The 25,546-nt window shown below is 46.2% G+C and overlaps 1 protein-coding gene across 1 annotated transcript in view; it reads right to left on the bottom strand.

Annotated features, from left to right (window-relative positions):
- LOC311114533 (dystrophin-like) overlaps positions 1–8,322 on the bottom strand; it is a 44,042-nt gene extending 35,720 nt beyond the window's left edge. The window contains exon 1 of the mRNA XM_084189780.1: positions 8,222–8,322. Within this exon, the coding sequence (XP_084045906.1) occupies positions 8,222–8,241 (20 nt within the window). The 5' untranslated portion in view covers positions 8,242–8,322. The remainder of the gene's footprint in view (positions 1–8,221) is intronic.
- Positions 8,323–25,546: the final 17,224 nt, after the last annotated feature.

Genomic DNA, 25,546 nt, shown 5'->3' on the forward strand with positions numbered 1-25,546 from the left:
CCAGGGAAGACACTAAAGACAGTGATGGGTCCTGTGGGGTGAAGCAGGGTAAAGGAACCAGGGAAGACAGTAAAGACAGTGATGGGTCCTGTGGGGTGAAGCAGGGTAAAGGAACCAGGGAAGACAGTAAAGACAGTGATGGGTCCTGTGGGGTGAAGCAGGGTAAAGGAACCAGGGAAGACAGTAAAGACAGTGAGTGATGGTTCCCGCATTCCAAACAGCACTTAGACTAAAACTCTCAGCATGAACCTCTCTCACCTTGGCAAAGAGGACAGCCGCTGCTGCCTCCACTGGAGTGTGTGTGTGTGGGTGTGCACACAGTGTGTGTGTGTGTGTAGGTGTGTATGGCGGCAGTTAGACTAGCTAGCTGTTATATAATTCCACCTGCATTCACAGTGACTCTGTGTCAAATCACTTAGTCTAGCCAAAGTGTTAGCTACTAGTTACAGTTCTACCTCTCTCCTCTCTTCCACCTCCTCCTCTCCTCTCCTCTCCTCTCCTCTCTTCCACCTCCATCTCTCCTCTCCTCCACCTCTCCTCTCTTCCTACTCCTCCTCTCTTCCACCTCCATCTCTCCTCTCTTCCACCTCTCCTCTCTTCCTCCACCTCCTCTCTTCCACCTCTCTTCTCTTCCTCCACCTCCTCTCCTCCACCTCTCCTCCACCTCTCCTCTCCTCTCTTCCTCCACCTCCTCTCCTCCACCTCTCCTCTCTTCCTCCACCTCCTCTCCTCCACCTCCTCTCCTCCACCTCTCCTCTCCTCTCTTCCACCTCTCCTCTCTTCCTACTCCTCACCACTGCTGACATGCTCCCCTCCTCCTCACCACTGCTGACATGCTCCCCTCCCACCTCCTCCTCACCACTGCTGACATGCTCCCCTCCCACCTCCTCCTCACCACTGCTGACATGCTCCCCTCCCACCTCCTCCTCACCACTGCTGACATGCTCCCCTCCCACCTCCTCCTCACCACTGCTGACATGCTGCTCCCCTCCCACCTCCTCCTCACCACTGCTGACATGCTGCTCCCCTCCCACCTCCTCCTCACCACTGCTGACATAATCCCCTCCCACCTCCTCCTCACCACTGCTGACACGCTCCCCTCCCACCTCCTCCTCACCACTGCTGACATGCTCCCCTCCCACCTCCTCCTCACCATATAGATCTCATTCCGTCAGTAGAGGATGCCTGGTTGTTCCTTAAAAGTAATTTCCTCTCAATCTTAAATAAACATGCCCCATTCAAAAAATACAGAACTAAGAACCGATATAGCCCCTGGTTCTCCTCAGACTTGACTGCCCTTGACCAGCACAAAAACATCCTGTGGCGTACAGCATTAGCATCAAATAGCCCCCGCGATATGCAACTTTTCAGGGAAGTTAGGAACCAATATACACAAGCAGTCAGGAAAGCAAAGGCTAACTTTTTCAAACAGAAATTTGCATCCTGTAGCACTAACTCCAAAAAGTTTTGGGACACTGTAAAGTCCATGGAGAATAAGAGCACTTCCTCCCAGCTGCCCACTGCACTGAGGCTAGGAAACACTATCACCACCGATAAATCTACAATAATCGAGAATTTCAACAAGCATTTTGCTACAGCTGGCCATGCTTTCCATCTGGCTACCACTAACCTGGCCACCAACTCTGCACCCTCTGCTGCAACTTGCCCATGCCCCCCCCGCTTCTCCTTCACACAAATTCAGACAGCTGATGTTTTGAAAGCGCTGCAAAATCTGGACCCCTACAAATCAGCTGGGCTAGACAATCTGGACCCTTTCTTTCTAAAACTAGCCGCCGAAATTGTCGCTACCCCTATTACTAGTCTGTTCAACCTCTCTTTCATAACGTCTGAGATCCCCAGAGATTGGAAAGCTGCCGCGGTCATCCCCCTCTTCAAAGGGGGTGACACTCTAGATCCAAATTGCTACAGACCTATATCCATCCTGCCCTGCCTTTCGAAAGTATTCGAAAGCCAAGTTAACAAACAGATAATTGACCATTTCGAATACCACCGTACCTTCTCCGCTATGCAATCCGGTTTCCGAGCTGGTCACGGGTGCACTTCAGCCACGCTCAAGGTCCTAAACGATATTATAACCGCGATTGATAATAGACAGTACTGTGCAGCCGTCTTCATCGACCTGGCCAAGGCTTTCGACTCTGTCAACCACCGCATTCTTATTGGCAGACTAAATAGCCTTGGTTTCTCAAATGACTGCCTCGCCTGGTTCACCAACTACTTCTCAGATAGAGTTCAGTGTGTCAAATCGGAGGGCCTGTTGTCTGGACCTATGGCAGTCTCTATGGGGGTGCCACAGGGTTCAATTCTTGGGCCGACACTTTTCTCCGTGTATATCAATGATGTCGCTCTTGCTGCTGGTGACTCTCAGATCCACCTCTACGCAGACGACACCATTTTGTATACATCTGGCCCTTCATTGGACACTGTGTTAACAAACCTCCAAACGAGCTTCAATGCCATACAACAATCCTTCAGTAGCCTCCAACTGCTCTTAAACACTAGTAAAACTAAATGCATGCTTTTCAATCGAACGCTGCTGGCACCCGCCCACCCGACTAGAATCACCACTCTCGACGGGTCTGACCTAGAGTATGTGGACAACTACAAATACCTAGGTGTCTGGTTAGACTGTAAACTCAACTTCCAGACTCACATAAAGAATCTCCAATCCAAAGTTAAATCTAGAATCGGCTTCCTATTTCGCAACAAAGCCTCCTTCACTCATGCTGCCAAACATGCCCTCGTAAAACTGACTATCCTACCGATCCTTGACTTCGGCGATGTCATTTACAAAATAGCCTCCAACACTCTACTCAGCAAATTGGATGTAGTCTATCACAGTGCCATCCGTTTTGTCTCCAAAGCCCCATACACTACCCACCACTGTGACCTGTACGCTCTTGTTGGCTGGTCCTCACTACATGTTCGTCGTCAAACCCATTGGCTCCAGGCCATCTATAAATCACTGCTAGGCAAATCCCCGCCTTATCTTAGCTCATTGGTCACCATAGCAGCACCCACCCGTAGTCTGCGCTCCAGCAGGTATATCTCACTGGTCATTCCCAAAGCCAACACCTCCTTTGGCCGCCATTCCTTCCAGTTCTCTGCTGCCAATGACTGGAACGAATTGCAAAAATCTCTGAAGCTGGAGACTCTTATCTCCCTCAATAACTTTAAGCATCAGTTGTCAGAGCACCTTACCGATCACTGCACCTGTACACAGCCCATCTGAAATTAGCCCACCCAACTACCTCATCCCTATATTGTTATTTATTTTGCTCATTTGCACCCCAGTATCTCTATTTGCACATAATCTCTTGCACATCTAGCATTCCAGTGTTAATACTATTGTAATTATTCTGCACTATAGCCTATTTATTGCCTTACCTCCATAACTTGCTACATTTGCACACACTGTATATATATTTTCTGTTGTATTTCTGACTTTATGTTTTTACCCCATATGTAACTCTGTGTTGTTGTTTTATTGCACTACTATGCTTTATCTTGGCCAGGTCGCAGTTGTAAATGAGAACCTGTTCTCAACTGGCTTACCTGGTTAAATAAAGGTGAAATAAAAAATAAAAAAATAAAAACCACTGCTGACATGCTGCTCCCCTCCCACCTCCTCCTCACCACTGCTGACATGCTCCCCTCCCACCTCCTCCTCACCACTGCTGACATGCTCCCCTCCCACCTCCTCCTCACCACTGCTGACATGCTGCTCCCCTCCCACCTCCTCCTCACCACTGCTGACATGCTCCCCTCCCACCTCCTCCTCACCACTGCTGACATGCTCCCCTCCCACCTCCTCCTCACCACTGCTGACATGCTCCCCTCCCACCTCCTCCTCACCACTGCTGACATGCTCCCCTCCCACCTCCTCCTCACCACTGCTGACAGCTCAAAGTAGATTGAAGAAGTGTGTGGAGATAGAGCAGGAGTGGGTAAGGGAGTGTATGAGGAAGTGTGTGGAGATAGAGCAGGAGTGGGTAAGGGAGTGTATGAGGAAGTGTGTGGAGATAGAGCAGGAGTGGGTAAGGGAGTGTATGAGGAAGTGTGTGGAGATAGAGCAGGAGTGGGTAAGGGAGTGTATGAGGAAGTGTGTGGAGATAGAGCAGGAGTGGGTAAGGGAGTGTATGAGGAAGTGTGTGGAGATAGAGCAGGAGTGGGTAAGGGAGTGTATGAGGAAGTGTGTGGAGATAGAGCAGGAGTGGGTAAGGGAGTGTATGAGGAAGTGTGTGGAGATAGAGCAGGAGTGGGTAAGGGAGTGTATGAGGAAGTGTGTGGAGACGTGATGCGTCAGAAGGTTTAGACAAGAAGTCAAGTCAATGTTTACATCCCAAATGACACATTCCCTTTATTGTGCACTACTTTTGACCAAGAGGGAATAAGGTGTAATTTGGGACACAGGCAGTGTTTCCATAGTATGTTGATTAAGACCTGGTTGTTCATGTAGCAAAACCTTCTACTGGCACACCCTGGCTACATAATGGTATTATCTCACCAGCATATAGGCTAAGTAACAGAATCCCATCCTTGATTTGAAGGTGTGTCTCAGTGGATGCATGATGTCATAGCCCCTCCTACTATAAAATAGCACTATTTCCCTTAGCCTAGTTGTTTCCCCCCTTATAACCAGGTTGTCACATTGAGGTCAAAAGACGTCTTCCACAAGGCAGACCATGTAGTCTACACTAGGCATACATGTATATCCCTGTATATAAACATGAAACACACCAGTACTGGTACTTTACATCACTATGAAGCGTTGAGTAATCCCATCAGGCATTTCCAGGAAGAGACTGATCCTCTCACCATTTCTATTTATAAGCATTCTATCAATTCTATGTTTATTCATGTCATTGTTATAAAAAGAGGTTCAGTAGAGGCCAGAGTGAATGACTGAATGTTTTCCATAGTGACTATAATGTAGTAGGAGTATTACTGTTGTACTACTAAGCTATATTGTAACCCTGTTTTGAGGGGTTAAACCAAGACAGATGTGAGAACACATGATGATACTGTAGGTATCTCTCCAAGACAGTCAACCAGCTGCAATGTCAAGTCTAACTCTAAAATAACAGCAGTGTAATGATCCTAATAAACCTGCCAATCAACCTGTAGCTACTGTGAGACTACAGCATGGCCCAGTGTGTGTGTGTGTGTGTGTGTGTGTGTGTGTGTGTGTGTGTGTGTGTGTGTGTGTGAAGAAACACACTAGCCCCAGTAGAGCTACAGAAAGACATTCATTATCCATGTTGTGTCCTTTCTGTGACCAGGAATCTGTGTCTCATTGAGATGTCAACCTCTTTTACTAGAAAGACCTGCCTGCCTGCCTGTCTGTCTGTCTGCCTGCCTGCCTGTCTGTCTGCCTCTCCTTCTATATGCCGTCATGTTTACATGTTGTACTGAGGAGGACATATTGGATCTGCTGCTGCTGAGCTGAAACTCCTGTCAACTATCCAGGGCTTGTTTTAGCTCAATCTAAGATCATCATGTAACCTGTCTTTCAAAGGCTTTTTGTTTTGGGTCAAGATAATCATGTAACCCAGTGGTTCCCAACCAGGGGTACTAGGACCCCTGGGGATACTTGGCCTATCCACAGGGGCTACTTGAGAAGACTCATGTGACCATAGGCCTACTGGTAAAATGCACTTGAGGGGGTACTTCAGGGGTACTCCAGGCAGAGCAAAATTCAGTTGGTGGTACAGTAACCGAAAAAGGTTGGGAACCACAGATGTAACCTACCTTTCAAAGGCTTTTTGTTTTGGGTCCTTGCAAGTGCAATCACACTTGAAGTGTGTCCCTGTGGGATGAAGTAGCATTTACCTGGTAATGATGTAGTATGAAGGGAAACTGAGAGGTAACTACTAGCATGGCCGTGGGAAGAATTTTTCTCCACTCCAACTGGAGTAATAAAGGCCTAGTGCACTAATTTGGTGGAATGATTTTATTTTTTAAATGATTTAATAAATTGTGATTCATCAGGGGGTGCTACAGCACCGTCAGCACCACTACATTCAAAGGCTAGGACTACTAGGCTTCCTTCACCGAACACACACCCTTTAGGGGAACAAAGTAGTTATTGTTTTAATGAATCCCAAAGAAAATAAGTCCTTATTAAGTAATTAATATGTAATAACCAATTGACCATGTAATTGTAAAGTAAATGTGTAAAATAAAGCTGAACTAAATGCCATGCTTTTGGGCAGAAGGGGACCTGTCAGTCAGCTCCACCAGCCTGACCACACCCATGTCCAGAGGGACCATACCCATGTCCAGAGGGACCACACCCATGTCCAGCTGCACCACACCCATGTCCAGAGGGACCATACCCATGTCCAGAGGGACCACACCCATGTCCAGCTGCACCACACCCATGTCCAGAGGGACCACACCCATGTCCAGAGGGACCACACCCATGTCCAGAGGGACCACACCCATGTCCAGAGGGACCACACCCATGTCCAGAGGGACCACACCCATGTCCAGAGGGACCACACCCATGTCCAGAGGGACCACACCCATGTCCAGAGGGACCACACCCATGTCCAGAGGGACCACACCCATGTCCAGAGGGACCACACCCATGTCCAGAGGGACCACACCCATGTCCAGAGGGACCACACCCATGTCCAGAGGGACCACACCCATGTCCAGAGATAGGTGAGTTACAGTACCCTCAAAATGCGTTCAGATAAGAATGATGTTATATCAGTGGGATAAATGGATGTACTTTCTTACTTCATAAAACACACACTTGACTACACACACACACACACACACACACACAGGCCGTAATATGTGTGAAGCCAAATCACACTGTCACAGGTTTTAAGAAATCCTTGAATGACTCACATGGAATCTCAATAATTCATAATAGAAGGTTTCATTTTTTTCCCATAAATGTGACTTGTGCATCATTTATGATTATTGCATTCATAAAGTAGCTCATCTTTAACCCCAATACATGCCGTGATAGACGGTATTATAAATAGCACACAGCACAGTTTCCATTGCCTTACTAATGACAAGTGTTCCTGTATTGTAGCTCAACCTCTTCCTGTGAATTATAAACCTCCACAATCCACACACTCATTGATATATGATCCTTATATACACAGACAGAAGCGACAGAAGAATACCCAAACGTGCCTAGGCACAACATTCTCTTCCAAGTCGAGCTAAAAGAAAAGAAAGGCTGAGAAAACCAAGATGCGTTTTGGATCTCACGCTCGAGCTGTGTTTTGTCAGGGCACGCGCGCCCACACACACACGTTACACGCACAAAACCTGCAGTCACATTTCTGCCCAAGAATCTGCACCCGCCCCCGAATCCTTGCGCCCATTTCACCACTACAATCATATGTTTTATCCACGGTATAACAGCGCATATAAATGTAATGTATTTATTTATATATGTGATTATAACAGGGAACATCCCGTTCTTCATTCATTGCCCAGAGAGACTATCCTCGTGATTGAGCACCGACAGGGCGATTGGAAATGTTGACCGCTGGTCAGCTCAGCACCTTTTATAAGGCCGTTTGCTAACAATGAACGGCCCATATCTGGTTGACAACACCAGAAATAGCCAAATACACCGCGGACAATTGCACTAAATCGCAGCAACAATCACCCTGAAATCAGCCTCGCTATCACACCAAGGTGATATTTATCCTCTGTGTGTGTGAAGGAATGCTCGACGGACGCAGAGACTGTGTCGAGAAGAAGACAGTGATATTTTCTATTAAATAAAACAGTTAACGCACACAGATAATAAATAAATAATGATAGGAAATAATTAAATAAAACGATGAAAAGCGAGCTGCATGACGACTTCTCCTCAAAAACCTCCATTATCGAAGGGATTCGGGACAATCATGTCGATATGCCGGCTAGAGGGCCATAAACACCCCCGGATCCTGTCGCCCTAACCGGAGCTTTGTAGTCCCCCCGAACACCTGCTGGGTTTGGCTAGCTTAGCTTTAGATAACAGCACCACATCTGCTGGCTGCTACCGCTTACTCTGCCTCTGTGTGGTGAACACTACCCAAGCAGCCTGTCTCTGCCTCCTTTCCACTGCGTCCTCTGTACCCTGCTTGCTAGGAACGCCAGCACATTGTCACAGGCAGCACACAGGCAGTAGCCGAATCTATCTTACTGCATTCATTCTGCAGATGCATTGCCCACTTACTTTCGTAGCTGCTCCCTCATCGCTTGCCGTTTTAATCGCAGATCCAAGTGTAATTTAGAAAAGCCCCTAAACCGGCGGATTCCGAACCGTGATGGCAATCCTCGAACCGTCCTCTGTGGGAGAAAACGTCCGACTAGCCGTGTTCCGTTCCCGCAAGCAGATCACAGAGGCTGCCTTCTCCGCTGTGCTGGGCAGACTAGGCGGAGCTATGACTCCTGCTGTCTCCCTTCCCCCATGCTATTCAATAAGGACTGAGAAGCGAGGGGGTTTCTTCAGGGCACGCACTTTACATCAGAGTTTCTAAAGTAGATATTGTAGTCTACCAGAATGTTCTTTCATTTAACTGGGAAAGAAAACATCTCTCACCTCCCCAGATCTCTGAGTTCTCTGCTATTCCCATGTTACGTTATTATCCTTTCATTACTATGTTACTGATCGGTTAATCTTTCATTCTTATTTCCAGAACTAAGGCTCATCTACTGAGGTGTGTGTGTGTGTGTGTCCAGTATATTATTACATCTATGGCAAGACTTGACAATGTCTGTTTAGCATTATTCAACAACCAACTTGACAGAGTTTGAAGAATTAAAAAAGAATAACTTGCAAATGTTGTACAATCCAGAGATTTACCCACAAAGACTCACAGCTGTAGTCGCTGCCAACGGTGATTCTAACATGTATTGTCTCAGGGGTGTGAAAACATATGTAAATGAGATATTTCTGTATTTCATTTTCAATCAATTTGCTCAAATTTCTAAAAACATGTTTTCACTTTGTCATTACGGGGTATTGTGTGTAGATGGGTGAGCAATTTTTTTTTTTGAATTCAGACTATAACACAACAAAATGTGGAATAAATCAAGGGATATGAATACTTTCTGAAGGTACTGTGTGTGTGTGTGTGTGTGTGTGTGTGTGTGTGTGTGTGTGTGTGTGTGTGTGTGTGTGTGCGTGCGTGCGCACCTGCATGTGTGGTTTGTGTGTGTGTGTGCGTTCATGTGTGTATGTATGCACACATGCGTGTGTGTGTCACAATATCCTGCGCTGTGCTGTCACTCACTCATAGAGGGTCTGGGCCACGTCTTCTGGTGTTTTCTCTCTGTGTACAGAGAGGAACAGCTGTCACTCTTCTCTCGCCCTCTTTCTCAGCTTCTATCTCTTTCTCTCTCTCATATCCCTCTCTCTCATATCTCTCATATCTCTCATAACTCTCTCTCTCTCTCTCTCTCTCTCTCTCTCTCTCTCTCTCTCTCATATCTCTCTCTCTCATCTCTCTCTCATATCTCTCTCTCTCGTCTCTCTCTCTCATATCTCTCTCCCTCATCTCTCTCTCTCTCTCTCTCTCTCTCTCTCTCTCTCTCTCTCTCTCTCTCTCTCTCTCTCTCTCTCTCATATCTCTCTCTCTCTCTCTCTCTCTCGTCTCTCTCTCTCATATATCTATCTCTCTCTCATATCTCTCTCTCTATCTCTCTCCCTCATCGCTCTCTTTCTCTCTCCCTCATCTCTCTCTTTCTCTCTCTCTCTCGTCTCTCTCTCTCTCGTCTCTCTCTCTCGTCTCTCTCTCTCTCTCGTCTCTCTATCTCATATCTCTCTCTCTCTCTCTCTCTCTCTCTCTCTCTCTCTCTCTCTATCTCTCTCTCTCTCTCTCTCTCATACACACACACTTAATAAAAACCACTGCACCACTGCACTAACATGCTTTGTTGTTGTTAAGCACACAGTGTTAATAGATCAGATTACACTTTATCTGTTTAGGTCACACTTGGACGAGCGAGACACACACACACAGAGAACATAATCAGGAACTCAATGCCTTATCACTGCCACGACGCTGTACAACCTGTTACATACTGGGCCAAATCTGTTTATACTGCATAAGTACAAATGAGAAATAACTATCTCTGCCTCGCTTTCCAACCAAGACAAAAGCAAGCCTCAGATAGAAACATAGTCAGACACTCTACGAGGACAATGGAAGAAGACTTCCAAAATGCTTCTTTGTTGTTAAAATGTCTCCACTAAACCCAGAGTTATCCCAAATCACCTCATCTGTAGCAGTAGAGATACAGAGAACCGTATGTAGCAGAGATAAAGACGGAACTACTGATTAAAAATCTAATGATAAAGAAGGCTGTAAAGCCCAAACGTCTGGGTATGCTATCCCTGATGCAGTTAAATACATTCAAAACATAGAACATATTTTTGAGTACAGCTGTCACTTCTCTCTCTCTCTCTCTCTCTCTCTCTCTCTCTCTCTCTCTCTCTCTCTCTCTCTCTCTCTCTATGTTTGAGTGTGAACCCATTCCACCTCTATGTTTGTCTAAATACACAGGTTTTACGCTCCAGCCAAGCTTCTGTGAGAGAGCCATGCTTCTCTTTTGATTAGGACTAGGAATAGTACCATACAGGAACTACCAGACCGATACACCATGCTGATCGACCAATAGTACTTCTTCTCTTAGATGGCCCACACCACTAACAGTCTGCTAGATAGTGACTAGGTGGAATGGAGAATGACAGAGTTAACAAAGTTAACCCTTGAGTTATTGATTCAAGAACATCAACACCAACCATGATGACCTCATTGGTCTAGCTTCCTAGAAAAACTGTTGACCAATAAGTTCACAGCGTTCTGATAGGGGACACTATCATAGAAATCTGTCTTTTTCTGGGGATGATCTTAAAAGAACAGGACCGCATGCAAATAACTTGGTAAAGTTATTGGGGAAGTTATTGGTGAAGTTATTGGTGAAGTTATTGGGGAAGTTATTGGGGAAGTTATTGGTGAAGTTATTGGTGAATTTAAGTTGCAGACACTACTATTGTTACTAGGCTGTGTTACTCTCAGCAGACAAACAGCAGTAAACCTACAGCTAGACACAAAGTACTCACTTGATGTAGTAGGGCACGTTATTGGGTGAGACTGCCTGCTCAAATGGACCTTGAACAGAACCTGTAGACAGTGACATGATTAGAAGAGTCAGGGATGACATGGATAAAGCATTCCCAGAGGATTTCTGTTTCAACATATGTACAGCCAGACATATGGCATGGTTCTGTTGACTTCACTGTATATATTATGTCAATATTTACTAAGGCATCATGTATGTATTTACAGAATCAAGACAGTAATCTTCTGACTCCATATCCCAGCCCTGGGGACTAATGTGTTACTGGCAGACTGGACTACAACGTTATCTAGCTGTGGTGTGTCTTTTTGACCTGGTCTTAATGTTGCAGTAGAGTTTGTGTGTGTGTGTGTGTGTGTGTGTGTGTGTGTGTGTGTGTGTGTGTGTGTGTGTGTGCGTGCGTGCGTGTGTGAGTTGAGACAGACAAAAACTCACCCTGCAGAGAGCCAAAGTCCCTCTGAGCATCTGTCAGCTGCTTCAGATGGTCTTTGATGGAGATCTGAGAAGAGAGGAGCCAGAGAGAGAGAGAGGAGGAGCCAGAGAGAGAGAGGAGAAGCCAGAGAGAGAGAGAGAGAGGAGGAGCCAGAGAGAGAGAGGAGGAGCCAGAGAGAGAGAGGAGAAGCCAGAGAGAGAGAGGAGGAGCCAGAGAGAGAGAGAGAGGAGGAGCCAGAGAGAGAGAGGAGGAGCCAGATAGAGAGAGGAGGAGCCAGAGAGAGAGAGGAGGGGCCAGAGAGAGAGAGAGGAGGGGCCAGAGAGAGGAGAGAAAAAAAGGAGAGAGATGGGAGAGGAGGAAGAGATTGGGGAGTAAAAGAGTGTATCATTATCGCACAGGGAACAGGGAACAAGAACAGGTATAATCAGACAGGAGAAAAAACAGAGCTGGGTAGAGGAGAGAGATATGAGAGAGGGAGAGGTAGAGACAGGAGGAAAAACAGAGCTGGGTAGAGGAGAGAGATATGAGAGAGGGAGAGGTAGAGACAGGAGGAAAAACAGAGCTGGGTAGAGGAGAGAGATATGGGAGAGGGAGAGGCAGAGACAGGAGGAAAAACAGAGCTGGGTAGAGGAGAGAGATATGAGAGGGAGAGGTAGAGACAGGAGGAAAAACAGAGCTGGGTAGAGGAGAGAGATATGGGAGAGGGAGAGGTAGAGACAGGAGGAAAAACAGAGCTGGGTAGAGGAGAGAGATATGAGAGGGAGAGTTAGAGACAGGAGGAAAAACAGAGCTGGGTAGAGGAGAGAGATATGAGAGAGGGAGAGGTAGAGACAGGAGGAAAAACAGAGCTGGGTAGAGGAGAGAGATATGAGAGAGGGAGAGGTAGAGACAGGAGGAAAAACAGAGCTGGGTAGAGGAGAGAGATATGAGAGAGGGAGAGGTAGAGACAGGAGGAAAAACAGAGCTGGGTAGAGGAGAGAGATATGAGAGAGGGAGAGGTAGAGACAGGAGGAAAAACAGAGCTGGGTAGAGGAGAGAGATATGAGAGAGGGAGAGGCAGAGAGAGGACAGACAGAGACACAGTACACTACACTGCTATCTAGAACCTAAAAGGGTTCTTCGGCTGTCCCCATAGGAGAGCCCTTTAAATAGCCTTTTTTGGTTGCAGGTAGAACCCTTTATACATGGAACCCAAAAGTGTTCTACCTGGAACCAAAAAGGGTTATCCTATGGGGACAGCCGAAGAACCCCTTTGGAACCCTTTTTTCAGAGTGTACAGTGCATGATCAAAGCTGTCCAGAGAGAGAGAGGACTGAGACACAGTAGAGTACAGTACATGATCAAAGCTGTTCAGAGAGAGGACAGAGATCAAAGCTGCATGGTATAATGTCATATTGTGGTCATGGAGAAGCCAAGCAGTGGCGGTGACTGACTGTGACTAAGCATGTCTGTTATCTAAGAGCAGAGCACTCTACTGGGCTTCAGCTATGGTTCAGCTAAGGCTGGCTATAATGTACTCTGCTCTCTGCACAGACCACCCTGACCGTGTCTATGGATGAGATGGGGAGGCTCACCAAATTGATCCTATCCCAAAGAAATATGACATGTTTGATCCCATAGGCAATATTGGTGTGTGTGTGTTTATAACAGTGTTGTACTGGGTACACATTCACGCATATGTGTGGTGGTAAAGCGCATTATGGTATGAGGCAAGTGATGTGCATGTGTGTGTGTGTGTGTGTGATGGTGTGAGATGGACTGTGGTAACCTGTGAGATGTTTGGACCAATAGAAGTACAGGCATAGCAGTGGTCTAATGGAGTCTAATGGAGGAGTGATATCTGATGACGAGTCCTACTGTAAACGAACCATTACCTGAGATACATCCCCCAACTCATCCACCGCCATTCCACCCCCTGAGTTTTTACACGTTCCCATGGAAACCTGGTGATGATGGGGGGTCAAAATAGTTTGAGATCGTTTTGCAGCAGTAATTATGAATGGTATCTGTACCGCAGCGCCCAGCCCAATCAACCCCCTTCTTTCAGACACTTGATCTGTGTTTGTGTGTGTGACCCTTTCAGGACGTAAAGAGGGGGCAGTTAGGTAAACAGGCCTGTTGTCCTCAGCAACAAAGTGGGACAAACTAACGGCGTTGTTGCTATGGTGTCAGTGAGGTCCCAGTCACCTCAACATCCTTCAGTAGACATGATGGGTGTCAGCAGGAACAGCTGGCGCGTGTGTGTGTGTGTGTGTGTGTGTGTGTGTGTGTGTGTGTGTGTGTGTGTGTGTGTGTGTGTGTGTGTGTTCGTACGTGCGCGAGTGCGTGCGTGCCAAGTGTGTGTGTGTGAGACGCTGTGTAGGAGTTGCCATATGGTCCTGTCTCCAGGTGTCCATCTCCTTCACACTCCTCTTTATCTCTCCTCTGTTCTCTCCATCTCCCCCTCTTCTACTTTCATCTCAGCTGTCTGTATGTCATCAACTTCACAGAGGGGTCTCAGGGAGAGAGAGAAAGAGGGAGAGAAGGAGAGAGGGAGGGAGGGAGAGAGAGAGGGAGAGACAGGAAAGGAGAGAGGGGTCTCAGGAAGGGAGGCAGGGAGAGGTCTCAGGGAGGGAGAGAGGGGTCTCAGGAAGGGAGGCAGGGAGAGAGGGGTCTCAGGGAGGGAGGCAGGGAGAGGTCTCAGGGAGGGAGAGAGGGGTCTCAGGAAGGGAGGCAGGGAGAGAGGGGTCTCAGGGAGGGAGAGAGGGGTCTCAGGGAGGGAGGGAGGGGTCTCAGGGAGGGAGGCAGGGAGAGAGGGGTCTCAGGGAGGGAGGCAGGGAGAGAGGGGTCTCAGGGAGGGAGGCAGGGAGAGAGGGGTCTCAGGGAGGGAGGCAGGGAGAGAGGGGTCTCAGGGAGGGAGGCAGGGAGAGAGGGGTCTCAGGGAGGGAGGCATGGAGAGAGGGGTCTCAGGGAGGGAGGCAGGGAGAGAGGGGTCTCAGGGAGGGAGGCAGGGAGAGAGGGGTCTCAGGGAGGGAGGCAGGGAGAGAGGGGTCTCAGGGAGGGAGGCAGGGAGAGAGGGGTCTCAGGGAGGGAGGCAGGGAGAGAGGGGTCTCAGGGAGGGAGGCAGGGAGAGAGGGGTCTCATGGAGGGAGGAAGGGCATCAGTCAGGATCCTTATTGGGTGTGGTAACAATAACAGCACACAGGACAACCTGACCTCACTGGCTCTGTATTAGACTCAGGACAACCTGACCTCACTGGCTCTGTATTAGACTCAGGACAACCTGACCTCACTGGCTCTGTATTAGACTCAGGACAACCTGACCTCACTGGCTCTGTATTAGACTCAGGACAACCTGACCACTGGCTCTGTATTAGACTCAGGACAACCTGACCTCACTGGCTCTGCATTAGACTCAGGACAACCTGACCTCACTGGCTCTGTATTAGACTCAGGACAACCTGACCTCACTGGCTCTGTATTAGACTCAGGACAACCTGACCTCACTGGCTCTGTATTAGACTCAGGACAACCTGACCACTGGCTCTGTATTAGACTCAGGACAACCTGACCTCACTGGCTCTGTATTAGACTCAGGACAACCTGACCTCTGGCTCTGTATTAGACTCAGGACAACCTGACCACTGGCTCTGTATTAGACTCAGGACAACCTGACCACTGGCTCTGTATTAGACTCAGGACAACCTGATCTCACTGGCTCTGTATTAGACTCAGGACAACCTGACCTCACTGGCTCTGTATTAGACTCAGGACAACCTGACCACTGGCTCTGTATTAGACTCAGGACAACCTGACCACTGGCTCTGTATTAGACTCAGGACAACCTGACCTCACTGGCTCTGTATTAGACTCAGGACAACCTGACCACTGGCTCTGTATTAGACTCAGGACAACCTGACCACTGGCTCTGTATTAGACTCAGGACAACCTGACCACTGGCTCTGTATTAGACTCAGGACAACCTGACCTCTGGCTCTGTATTAGACTCAGGACAACCTGACGATGGGACAGATGCTCCTGGAGGTAACATTTTTAATGAGGTCACAAAGTACATTTATTCAATATCAAGCATGAAGCTTGGGAACTCAGTCAGGGGTGCTCAATCAGTGTCTTCATAAAGAATTGTGTGTCTGTTTGTGTGTGTGTGTGTGTGTGTGTGTGTGTGTGTGTGTGTGTGTGTGTGTGTGTGTGTGTGTGTGTGTGTGTGTGTGTGTGTGTGTGTACCTGTAGCATCCTCCAGCGTGTGTTGAGGTCCTCCAGTCTGTCCAGGTTGGGTTGTGAGAGGACGAGGTCCGGAGGGCCGAAGGTAGAGGCCAGGTTGTTGACGTGGCTCACATCGTTTTTGATAGGAGCTATCTCCGCCTGGAACGCCTGCAGTGAAGAACACACACATACACACACAGGCAAACACGCTCACACACACATTGAAGATGGAGCCACGGACCAATTACTGTACCTTCATTCACTAACTAGAGAACACACACTGTACCCCTTATCAGCTAGAGAGAGATGTGTACATCTGACCTCAGGAAGACTAGCGGTCACTAAGGCATCAGCTAGAGAGAGATGTGTACATCTGACCTCAGGAAGACTAGAGGTCACTAAGGCATCAGCTAGAGAGAGATGTGTACATCTGACCTCAGGAAGACTAGAGGTCACTAAGGCATCAGCTAGAGAGAGATGTGTACATCTGACCTCAGGAAGACTAGCGGTCACTAAGGGATACTTTGGGATTTTGGCAATGAGGCCCTTTATCTACTTTGCCAGAGTCAGATGCGTCTCTGCGTGCGGTTTGAAGGAAGTTGCTAAGTAGCGCTAGCGCAATTGCTAACTGGCTTTAGCGCAATGACTGGAAGTCTATGGGTATCTGCTTGCATGCTAGCAGATACCCATAGACTTCCAGTCATTGTGCTAATGCTAGTAAGCATTGGTTCGCGAAACTACCTCTAACTTCCTGGGGAAGTAGATAAAGGGCCTCATTGCCAAAATCCCAAAGTATTCCTTTAAGGCATCAGCTAATGGGGATCCAAATGAAGAATAAAGAATACAAAAATGTCTATCCTATCTCACCTTGACTCTCTCTATCTGTTAAGGTTGGGCGTGTGTGTGTGTGTGTATATATTATCTACAGTATGTGTGTCTCTCTCTCTCTCTCTCTCTCACCTTGACCCTGTGGATGTGTTCAGGTAGTGAGTCTATGAGCAGGTCTCCAACAGGCTCCCAGGCCTCCTTCACCATCTCAGCCTGGCTCAGCCTCAGCTCCAGCTGGTCCTGGGCCTTGTGAAGCTCCAACAGCCTATCCAGAGCCAGCTCCAGCCTCTTCTGCCAATCAGCAGCCTCCTCGTTAAGCCCCTCCCACCCTGACGCCACATCCTCCGCCTCCTTTCGCAGGACACGCCCCACGTTCTGGGCGCGCTCCTCTGGACTGATGTCTGACAGGACAGAAAGAAACAGAGCATTGTTTGATCATTTTTGTGTCCCCTCAGGGAATGATCAAGCTTCATTGAATTGAAGGAGTTATCAGATCGTATAAGGACCTGACACAACAATCCTAATTTATACTAAGCTCATAAAATACTTAGAAGATTGAAATTCAAACTCTGGGTTTTTACTCTTTGAAAGTTATTTGTTACTTTATTGTCTTGATCAGCCCTAAATCCTTTCCAACTTCATCACATAAAGGCTAAAAACATGACTTAGATCATAGGGTTCATGGTTATTAAAACAATAATCCCACACCTGAGGAAAACACATTGGAGCCCATTGAATTGAATGAGCAGCTAGAGTTGAATAGTTTCCCTCACTACGGGTTGCCAGGCAGTTGCTATGGTAAAGAGGTCACACTCAGCGTGTTAGGGAACAAACAGGAGCTGGCTGTTTAGTAAGGAACACAAGTGAAACTGCGGGGCATGGTGCCTTCTCATTTCTACACCTTTTATTGGAAAATGCAGATCTTAGACCTCCAAAATCTAAACGTTGGGAGTAGTGGGATAAAACTCCTTGGCTTAGTGTTTCTCTGTTTTATAAACAGAACCCCATGAGCCGATTATAGAGCCTGAACTGGCTGTCAAGTCAGCTGATGTTATGAACTTAGTCATAATCAGATGATGGATAGTACAGTTCTGCACACTCAGGGAAACATGTCAGTCAGCTGAGATACAGGGCTGGGAAAAAGGATTTGCCCCCTTTCTGATTTTCCCTACCTTTGCATATTTTCGATACTGAATGTTATCAGATCTTCAACCAAAACCTAATATTAGATAAAGGGAACCTGAGTTTACAAGTAACAAAAAACACCCAATTCCCATGTGTGAAAAAGTAATTGCCCCTTTACACTCAATAACTGGTTGTGCCACCTTTAGCTGCTATGACTCCAACCAAACGCTTCTTGTAGTTGTTGATCAGTCTCTCACAACGCTGTGGAGGAATTTTGGCCCACTCTTACATGCAGAACCGCTTTAACTCAGCGACATTTGTGGGTTTTCAAGCATGAATGGCTCATTTCAAGTCCTGCCACAACACCTCAATTGGGATTAGGTCTGGACTTTGACTAGGTCATCCCAAAACTTCAAATTTGTTGCTTTTTATACATTTTCATGTAAACCTGATTGTGTGTTTTGGATCATTGTCTTGCTGCATGACCCAGATGCGCTTCAGCTCACAGACGGATGGCATGACATTCTCCTGTAGAATTCTCTGATACAGAGCAGAATTCATGGTTCCTTCTATTAAGGCAAGTTGTCCAGGTCCTGAGGCAGCAAAGCATCCCAATAGCAACGTGAGAGACTGATCAACAACTACAGCAAGTGTTTGGTTGGAGTCATTGCAGCTAAAGGTGGCACAACCAGTTATTGAATGTAAGGGGGCAATTACTTTTTCATAAAGGGGCATTGGGTGTTGCATAACTTTGTTTATGAAATAAATGAAATAAGTATGTACAGTGAGGGAAAAAAGTATTTGATCCCCTGCTGATTTTGTACGTTTGCCCACTGACAAAGACATGATCAGTCTATAATTTTAATGGTAGGTTTATTAGAACAGTGAGAGACAGAATAACAAAAAATAAATCCAGAAAAATGCATGTCAAAAATGTTATAAATTGATTTGCATTTTAATGAGGGAAATTAGTATTTGACCCCTCTGCAAAACATGACTTAGTACTTGGTGGCAAAACCCTTGTTGGCAATCACAGAGGTCAGACGTTTCTTGTAGTTGGCCACCAGGTTTGCACACGGATTTTGTTCCACTCCTCTTTGCAGATCTTCTCCAAGTCATTAAGGTTTCAAGGCTGACGTTTGGCAACTCGAACCTTCAGCTCCCTCCACAGATTTTCTATGGGATTAAGGTCTGGAGACTGGCTAGGCCACTCCAGGACCTTAATGTGCTTCTTCTTGAGCCACTCCTTTGTTGCGTTGGCCGTGTGTTTTGGGTCATTGTCATGCTGGAATACCCATCCACGACCCATTTTCAATGCCCTGGCTGAGGGAAGGAGGTTCTCACCCAAGATTTGACGGTACATGGCCCCGTCCATCGTCCCTTTGATGCGGTGAAGTTGTCCTGTCCCCTTAGCAGAAAAACACCCCCAAAGCATAATGTTTCCACCTCCATGTTTCACGGTGGGGATGGTGTTCTTGGGGTCATAGGCAGCATTCCTCCTCCTCCAAACAAGGCGAGTTGAATTGATGCCAAAGAGCTCGATTTTGGTCTCATCTGACCACAACACTTTCACCCAGTTCTCCTCTGAATCATTCAGATGTTCATTGGCAAACTTCAGACGGCCCTGTATATGTGCTTTCTTGAGCAGGGGGACCTTGCGGGCGCTGCAGGATTTCAGTCCTTCACGGCGTAGTGTGTTACCAATTGTTTTCTTGGTGACTATGGTCCCAGCTGCCTTGAGATCATTGACAAGATCCTCCCGTGTAGTTCTGGGCTGATTCCTCACCGTTCTCATGACCATTGCAACTCCACGAGGTGAGATCTTGCATGGAGCCCCAGGCCAAGGGAGATTGACAGTTCTTTTGTGTTTCTTCCATTTGCAAATAATCGCACCAACTGTTGTCACCTTCTCACCAAGCTGCTTGGCGATGGTCTTGTAGCCCATTCCAGCCATGTGTAGGTCTACAATCTTGTACCTGACATCCTTGGAGAGCTCTTTGGTCTTGGCCATGGTGGAGAGTTTGGAATCTGATTGATTGATTGCTTCTGTGGACAGGTGTCTTTTATACAGGTAACAAGCTGAGATTAGTGTGATAAGAGTGTGCTCCAAATCTCAGCTCGTTACCTGTATAAAAGACACCTAGGAGCCAGAAATGTTTCTGATTGAGAGGGGGTCAAATACTTATTTCCCTCATTAAAATGCAAATCAATTTATAACATTTTTGACGTGTTTTTCTGGATTTTTTTGTTGTTATTCTGTCTCTCACTGTTCAAATAAACCTACCATTCAAATTATAGACTGATCATTTCTTTGTCAGTGGGCAAACGTACAAAATCAGCAGGGGATCAAATACTTTTTTCCCTCACTGTAATTGTTGTGTTATTTGTTCACTCAGGTTCCCTTTATCTAATATTAGGTTTTGGTTGAAGATCTGATAACATTCAGTATCAAAAATATGCAAAAGTGGAGAAAATTAGAAAGGGTGCAAATCCTTTTTTCACGGCACTGTATGTTGTCAGTTACATGAGCGGACGCACGTGGATTATATGTGGGTAAAAATGAGTGTTGGTGTCCATGAGTATGAGGAGTGTATCTGTTTGTGTATACCAGTGTGTAACCTTGTCTTAGACTCGTGTTAAGTCCATTAATGAATACCTAGGCTTTAGTTCAGCGGGCTAACAGTGTGTCCTACTCACCTCTTTGGTCAGGCTGTGGATCCCTCTCAGCAGGCAGTTCAGACAGGAAGATCTGGACCTGGTCCAGAGCGCCGTTAACCACCGGGCCCTTGGCCCTCAGATCTCTCCTGAAGCTCTGTAACACACACACAAATCAAATCAAATGTTATTTGTCACATGTTTGGTAAACAACAGTAGACTAACAGTGAAATGCTGACTTACTGGTCCTTTTCCAACAATGCAGAGTTAAAGATAAGATCAAATGTGGGTGCATGTTATGTGTGTGTGGGCGTATGTAGTGTGTGTGTGTGTGAGTGTGTGGGTAGAGTCCAGTGTGTGTGCATAGAGTCAGTGCAGGAGAGTTAGTGCAAAAAAAGTGTATGTTTGTGTTGGTGTGTGTATGTGTGTGTGAGTGTGTGGGTAGAGTCCAGTGTGTCTGTATAGAGTCAGTGCAGGAGAGTTAGTGTAAAAACACACGCACCTACACACTGTGTGAAGCACAGGCTCCATGACAACACCAGCATCAGAACAACACATGAAAGGAATCCCAGTCAACAAGATTATATCACTACAACATCCACTATAATTGGACTGACCACATACATAGCAGACCTGGCTGCAGACAAGATGAACTTCTCATTCATTCTTTACATTCAGTTCTTAATGATGTTGAGAATACTGTCATCAGTTCTTAATGATGTTGCAGAATACTGTCATCAGTTCTTAATGATGTTGCAGAATACTGTCATCAGTTCTTAATGATGTTGCGGAGTACTGTCATCAGTTCTTAATGATGTTGCAGAGTACGGGCGGCAGGTAGCTTAGTGGTTAAGAGCGTTGTGCCAGTAACCGAAAGGTCGCTGGTTCTAATCCCCGAGCCGACTAGGTGGAAAATCTGTCGATGTACCCTTGAGCAAGGCACTTAACCCTCATGTAAGTCGCTCTGGATAAGAGCGTCTGCTAAATGACTAAAATGTAATGTAAATGTACTGTCATCAGTTCTTAATGATGTTGCATGGTACTGTCATCAGTTCTTAATGATGTTGCAGAGTACTGTCATCAGTTCTTAATGATGTTGCAGAGTACTGTCATCAGTTCTTAATGATATTGCAGAGTACTGCCATCAGTTCTTAATGATGTTGCAGGGTACTGTCATCAGTTCTTAATGATGTTGCAGGGTACTGTCATCAGTTCTTAATGATGTTGCAGGGTACTGTCATCAGTTCTTAATGATGTTGCATGATGTCCTCATTAGGAGTATGATGATACATTACAAAAACATTCCAATATTGTGTAGTCCTAACATCTGCATAATGCAGTGTGGCTCATCTGCTCACTGAACAACTTATGCCGTTATAAATCAGATATTATGATTTCTGACGCATCAATTAGTCTATCAACCAACCAACTAGTGGATCACACACCCAACCAACCAGCTAACCACCCAACCAACCAGCTAACCACCCAACCAACCAGCTAACCACCCAGCCAGCCAGTCTTCCTCTCTCACCCTGTGTGTGTCCAGCTGTTGTTGCACAGCGGGGATGTCGCCCCCTACAGGGGGTTCCTGCTCCAGCAGGTCAGTCTTCATGTGCAGCCAGGCTATCAGCTCCTGGAGGGTCATGTGTATCCGCTTCCATGGAGCCATCTCCCCTTCCAGGTGGGATCTACAACATACACATAGAAATGAAGCATAGATATAAGACTGGATCATAGATATTACTATCTAAACTGGACTGGATCATAGATATTACTATCTAAACTGGACTGGATCATAGATATTACTATCTAAACTGGACTGGATCATAGATATTACTATCTAAACTGGACTGGATCATAGATATTACTATCTAAACTGGACTGGATCATAGATTTTACAATCTAAACTGGACTGGATCATAGATATTACTATCTAAACTGGACTGGATCATAGATATTACTATCTAAACTGGACTGGATCATATATTTTACTATCTAAACTGGACTGGATCATATATATTACTATCTAAACTGGACTGGATCATATATTTTACTATCTAAACTGGACTGGATCATATATTTTACTATCTAAACTGGACTGGATCATAGATTGTACTATCTAAACTGGACTGGATCATAGATATTACTATCTAAACTGGACTGGATCATAGATTTTACTATCTAAACTGGACTGGATCATAGATTTTACTATCTAAACTGGACTGGATCATAGATTTTACTATCAAAACTGGACTGGATCATAGATATTATGATCTAAACTGGACTGTTGACCAGGGATGACCAACCCTTCCTCCTGGTGAAGAGAGCCCCTGTAGGCGTTTGCTCCAACCCTACTCAGTCTAACACACATGATTGTAGTAATTAGATGCTCAATCCGGACCTTGATTATCTGAATCAGGTGTGTAACAACAGGGATGGAGCAAAAACCTGCACCCCTTTGTCCCCATGCATGAGAAAGGGGCTGGCCTGGTGTCTACCTCATACTCATGGTTTTGCTGCGGAGCTCGTCCCAGCGCTGGCCCATGTTGTCCAGTCGTCTCTGTAAGGGGGTGGCATCGTCTGAGCCGGTCAGAGAGGTCAGGATACGCTGACCATTCTCATCCAGAGAGTGGTACAGCTCTGTGTGGCCATCTATCTCCCCCTGAAGGTCCTACACTCACTCACACATGCGCACACACCCAGCATGCACACACACACACACACACACACACACACACACACACACACACACAGACACACACACAGACACACACACACACGTCCAACCTTTAGTTGATATCTAAATAATTTGAATGTTCTGTGGTACATGCCTCTCTCTGAATGAATTCAATGCATTTTGACCAATAGTTCATGTATTATTAGTCATATTAAAGCTTAGGAACCATTAGATTCATATCTACATATTATAATAATGATGGATATGTCCTCCTATAGAAGGAACCATTAGATTCATATCTACATATTATAATAATGATGGACATGTCCTCCTATAGAAGGAACCATTAGATGACTACATATTATAATAATGATGGATATGTCCTCCTATAGAAGACAAACAGAGCAGCCATATTCTCAGCCTAATGTTCTAGAATGATCCTAATGAATCCATTCCTCTTTCTCATTAGTATCATCAATGTGCTGCAGGTAAAAGAGACGGGTTTTACAGGTATTACCTGAGTACATTCTCCCCTAGCTGGGTACATACATATTATGATGGTGAATGTCCAACCAAAGCTTCCCACCTCACCATACACTCTTAGAAAAAATGGTGCTGGGGAATCCTGAGTGGCGCAGCGGTCTAAGGCACTGCAGTGCTTGAGGCGTCACTACAGATACGGGTTCGATCCCGGGCTGTGTCGCAGCCGGCTGCGACCGGGACACCCATGAGGTGACGCACAATTGGCCCAGCGTCCGGGTTAGGGGAGGGTTTGGCCGGCCGGGATGTCCTTGTCCCATCGCACTCTAGCGACTCCTGTGGCGGGCCGGGCGCATGCACGCTGACACGGTCGCCAGTTGTGCGATGTTTCCTCCGACACATTGGTGCGGCTGGCTTCCGGGTTAAGCAAGCAGTGTGTCAAGAAGCAGGAGTGCGGCTTGGCAGGGTCGTGTTTCGGAGGACGCTTGGCTCTCGACCTTCGCATCTCCCGAGTCCGTACGGGAGTTGCAGCGATGGGACAAGACTGTAACTACCAATCGGAAATAACGAAATTGGGGAGAAAAAGGGGTAAAAATAAATAAATAATAATAATAATGTGCTATCTAGAACCTAAAAGGTTATTCGGCTGTACCCTTTCCACAGAGGGTTCTACATGGAACCAAAAAGGGTTCTACATGGAACCCAAAATGGTTCTACCTGTAAACAAAAAGGGTTCTCCTATGGGGACACCTGAAGAACCCTTTTGGAACCTTTTTTGTAAGAGTGTACTCTCAATCTAATGTTCTATAATGATCATAATTAGTCCATTCCTTTTTCCTGACTGTCATCCTCAGATGCTACAGGTCTAAGAGTAATGAGGTTTGATCGAAGAGACGGCAGAATGACATCACAGAATAGAACACTACATAACAACCATTCATCGAATCTCCTTAGCACCCCCATGTGCCTCGTTGACTTAATGCACGTACCAAAACAACACAACACGTTTCCTCAAAAGGAAAACATAAAGTTATTTGAATTTAAATGTAATTGACTGTAAATATACACTGAGTGTACAAAACATTAAGAACAGCCTCAATTCGTCGGGACATGGACTCTACAAGGTGTCAAAAGTCTTCCACAGAGATGCTGGCCCAGGTTGACTCCTATGCTTCCCACAGTTGTGTCAAGTTGGCTGGATGTCCTTTGGTTGGTGGACCATTCTTGATACACATGGGAAACTGTTGAGCGTGAAAAACCGAGCAGCGTTGCAGTTGCAGTTCTTGACTCAAAACGGTGCACCTGGCACCTACTACCATACCCCGTTCAAAGGCACTTAAATATTTTTTCTTGCCCATTTACCCTCTGAATGGCATACATACATAATCCATGTCTCAATTGTCTCAAGGCTTAAAAATCCTTCTTTAACCTGTCTCCTCCCCTTCATCTACACTGACTGACATCAATAAGGGATCATAGATTTCAACTGGATTTACCTGGTCAGTCTGTGTCATGGAAAGAGCAGGTGTTCTTAATGTTTTGTCCACTCAGTATACAGCAACAACAAAGCCTACTGTATTGAATGGAACATTTCTGACCATGGTTCATTCAAGTGAGCACTACGTCTGAAGTAACTGTCTTTCTCCAACTGTGAGACAGACTAACAGTACAAGACAGAATAATACATAGACACATTCAGTAGTGGACAGAAAATCCTTCCCAGTGACCAGTAAGTTGTGATCTCTAACCTGTACATGGTAGGTTTTCCTGCGCAGCATATTATCCACTCAAGGCAACGCTTCACACAACTAAGAAAACATGTCTTCTGTCGCCAAACCCATTCCAGCGTATATGCTTTCTGTATTTGTCTGTGAGCTACAAAGTGCCCTATGCCTCTGTGAGTGTGTGAGTGTCTGCTCGTGTATATGTGTGTGGAAGAGGGAGAGACCCAATAGAATGAGGTTCAGAAGGCTGGTTGATGTCCGACACACAGCGACTGTTGTTCACTGGGGGAG

The sequence above is a fragment of the Coregonus lavaretus genome, assembly GCF_964263955.1.
Source record: "Coregonus lavaretus genome assembly, contig: HAP1_SCAFFOLD_591, whole genome shotgun sequence".
Taxonomy (NCBI): Eukaryota; Metazoa; Chordata; class Actinopteri; order Salmoniformes; family Salmonidae; genus Coregonus; species Coregonus lavaretus.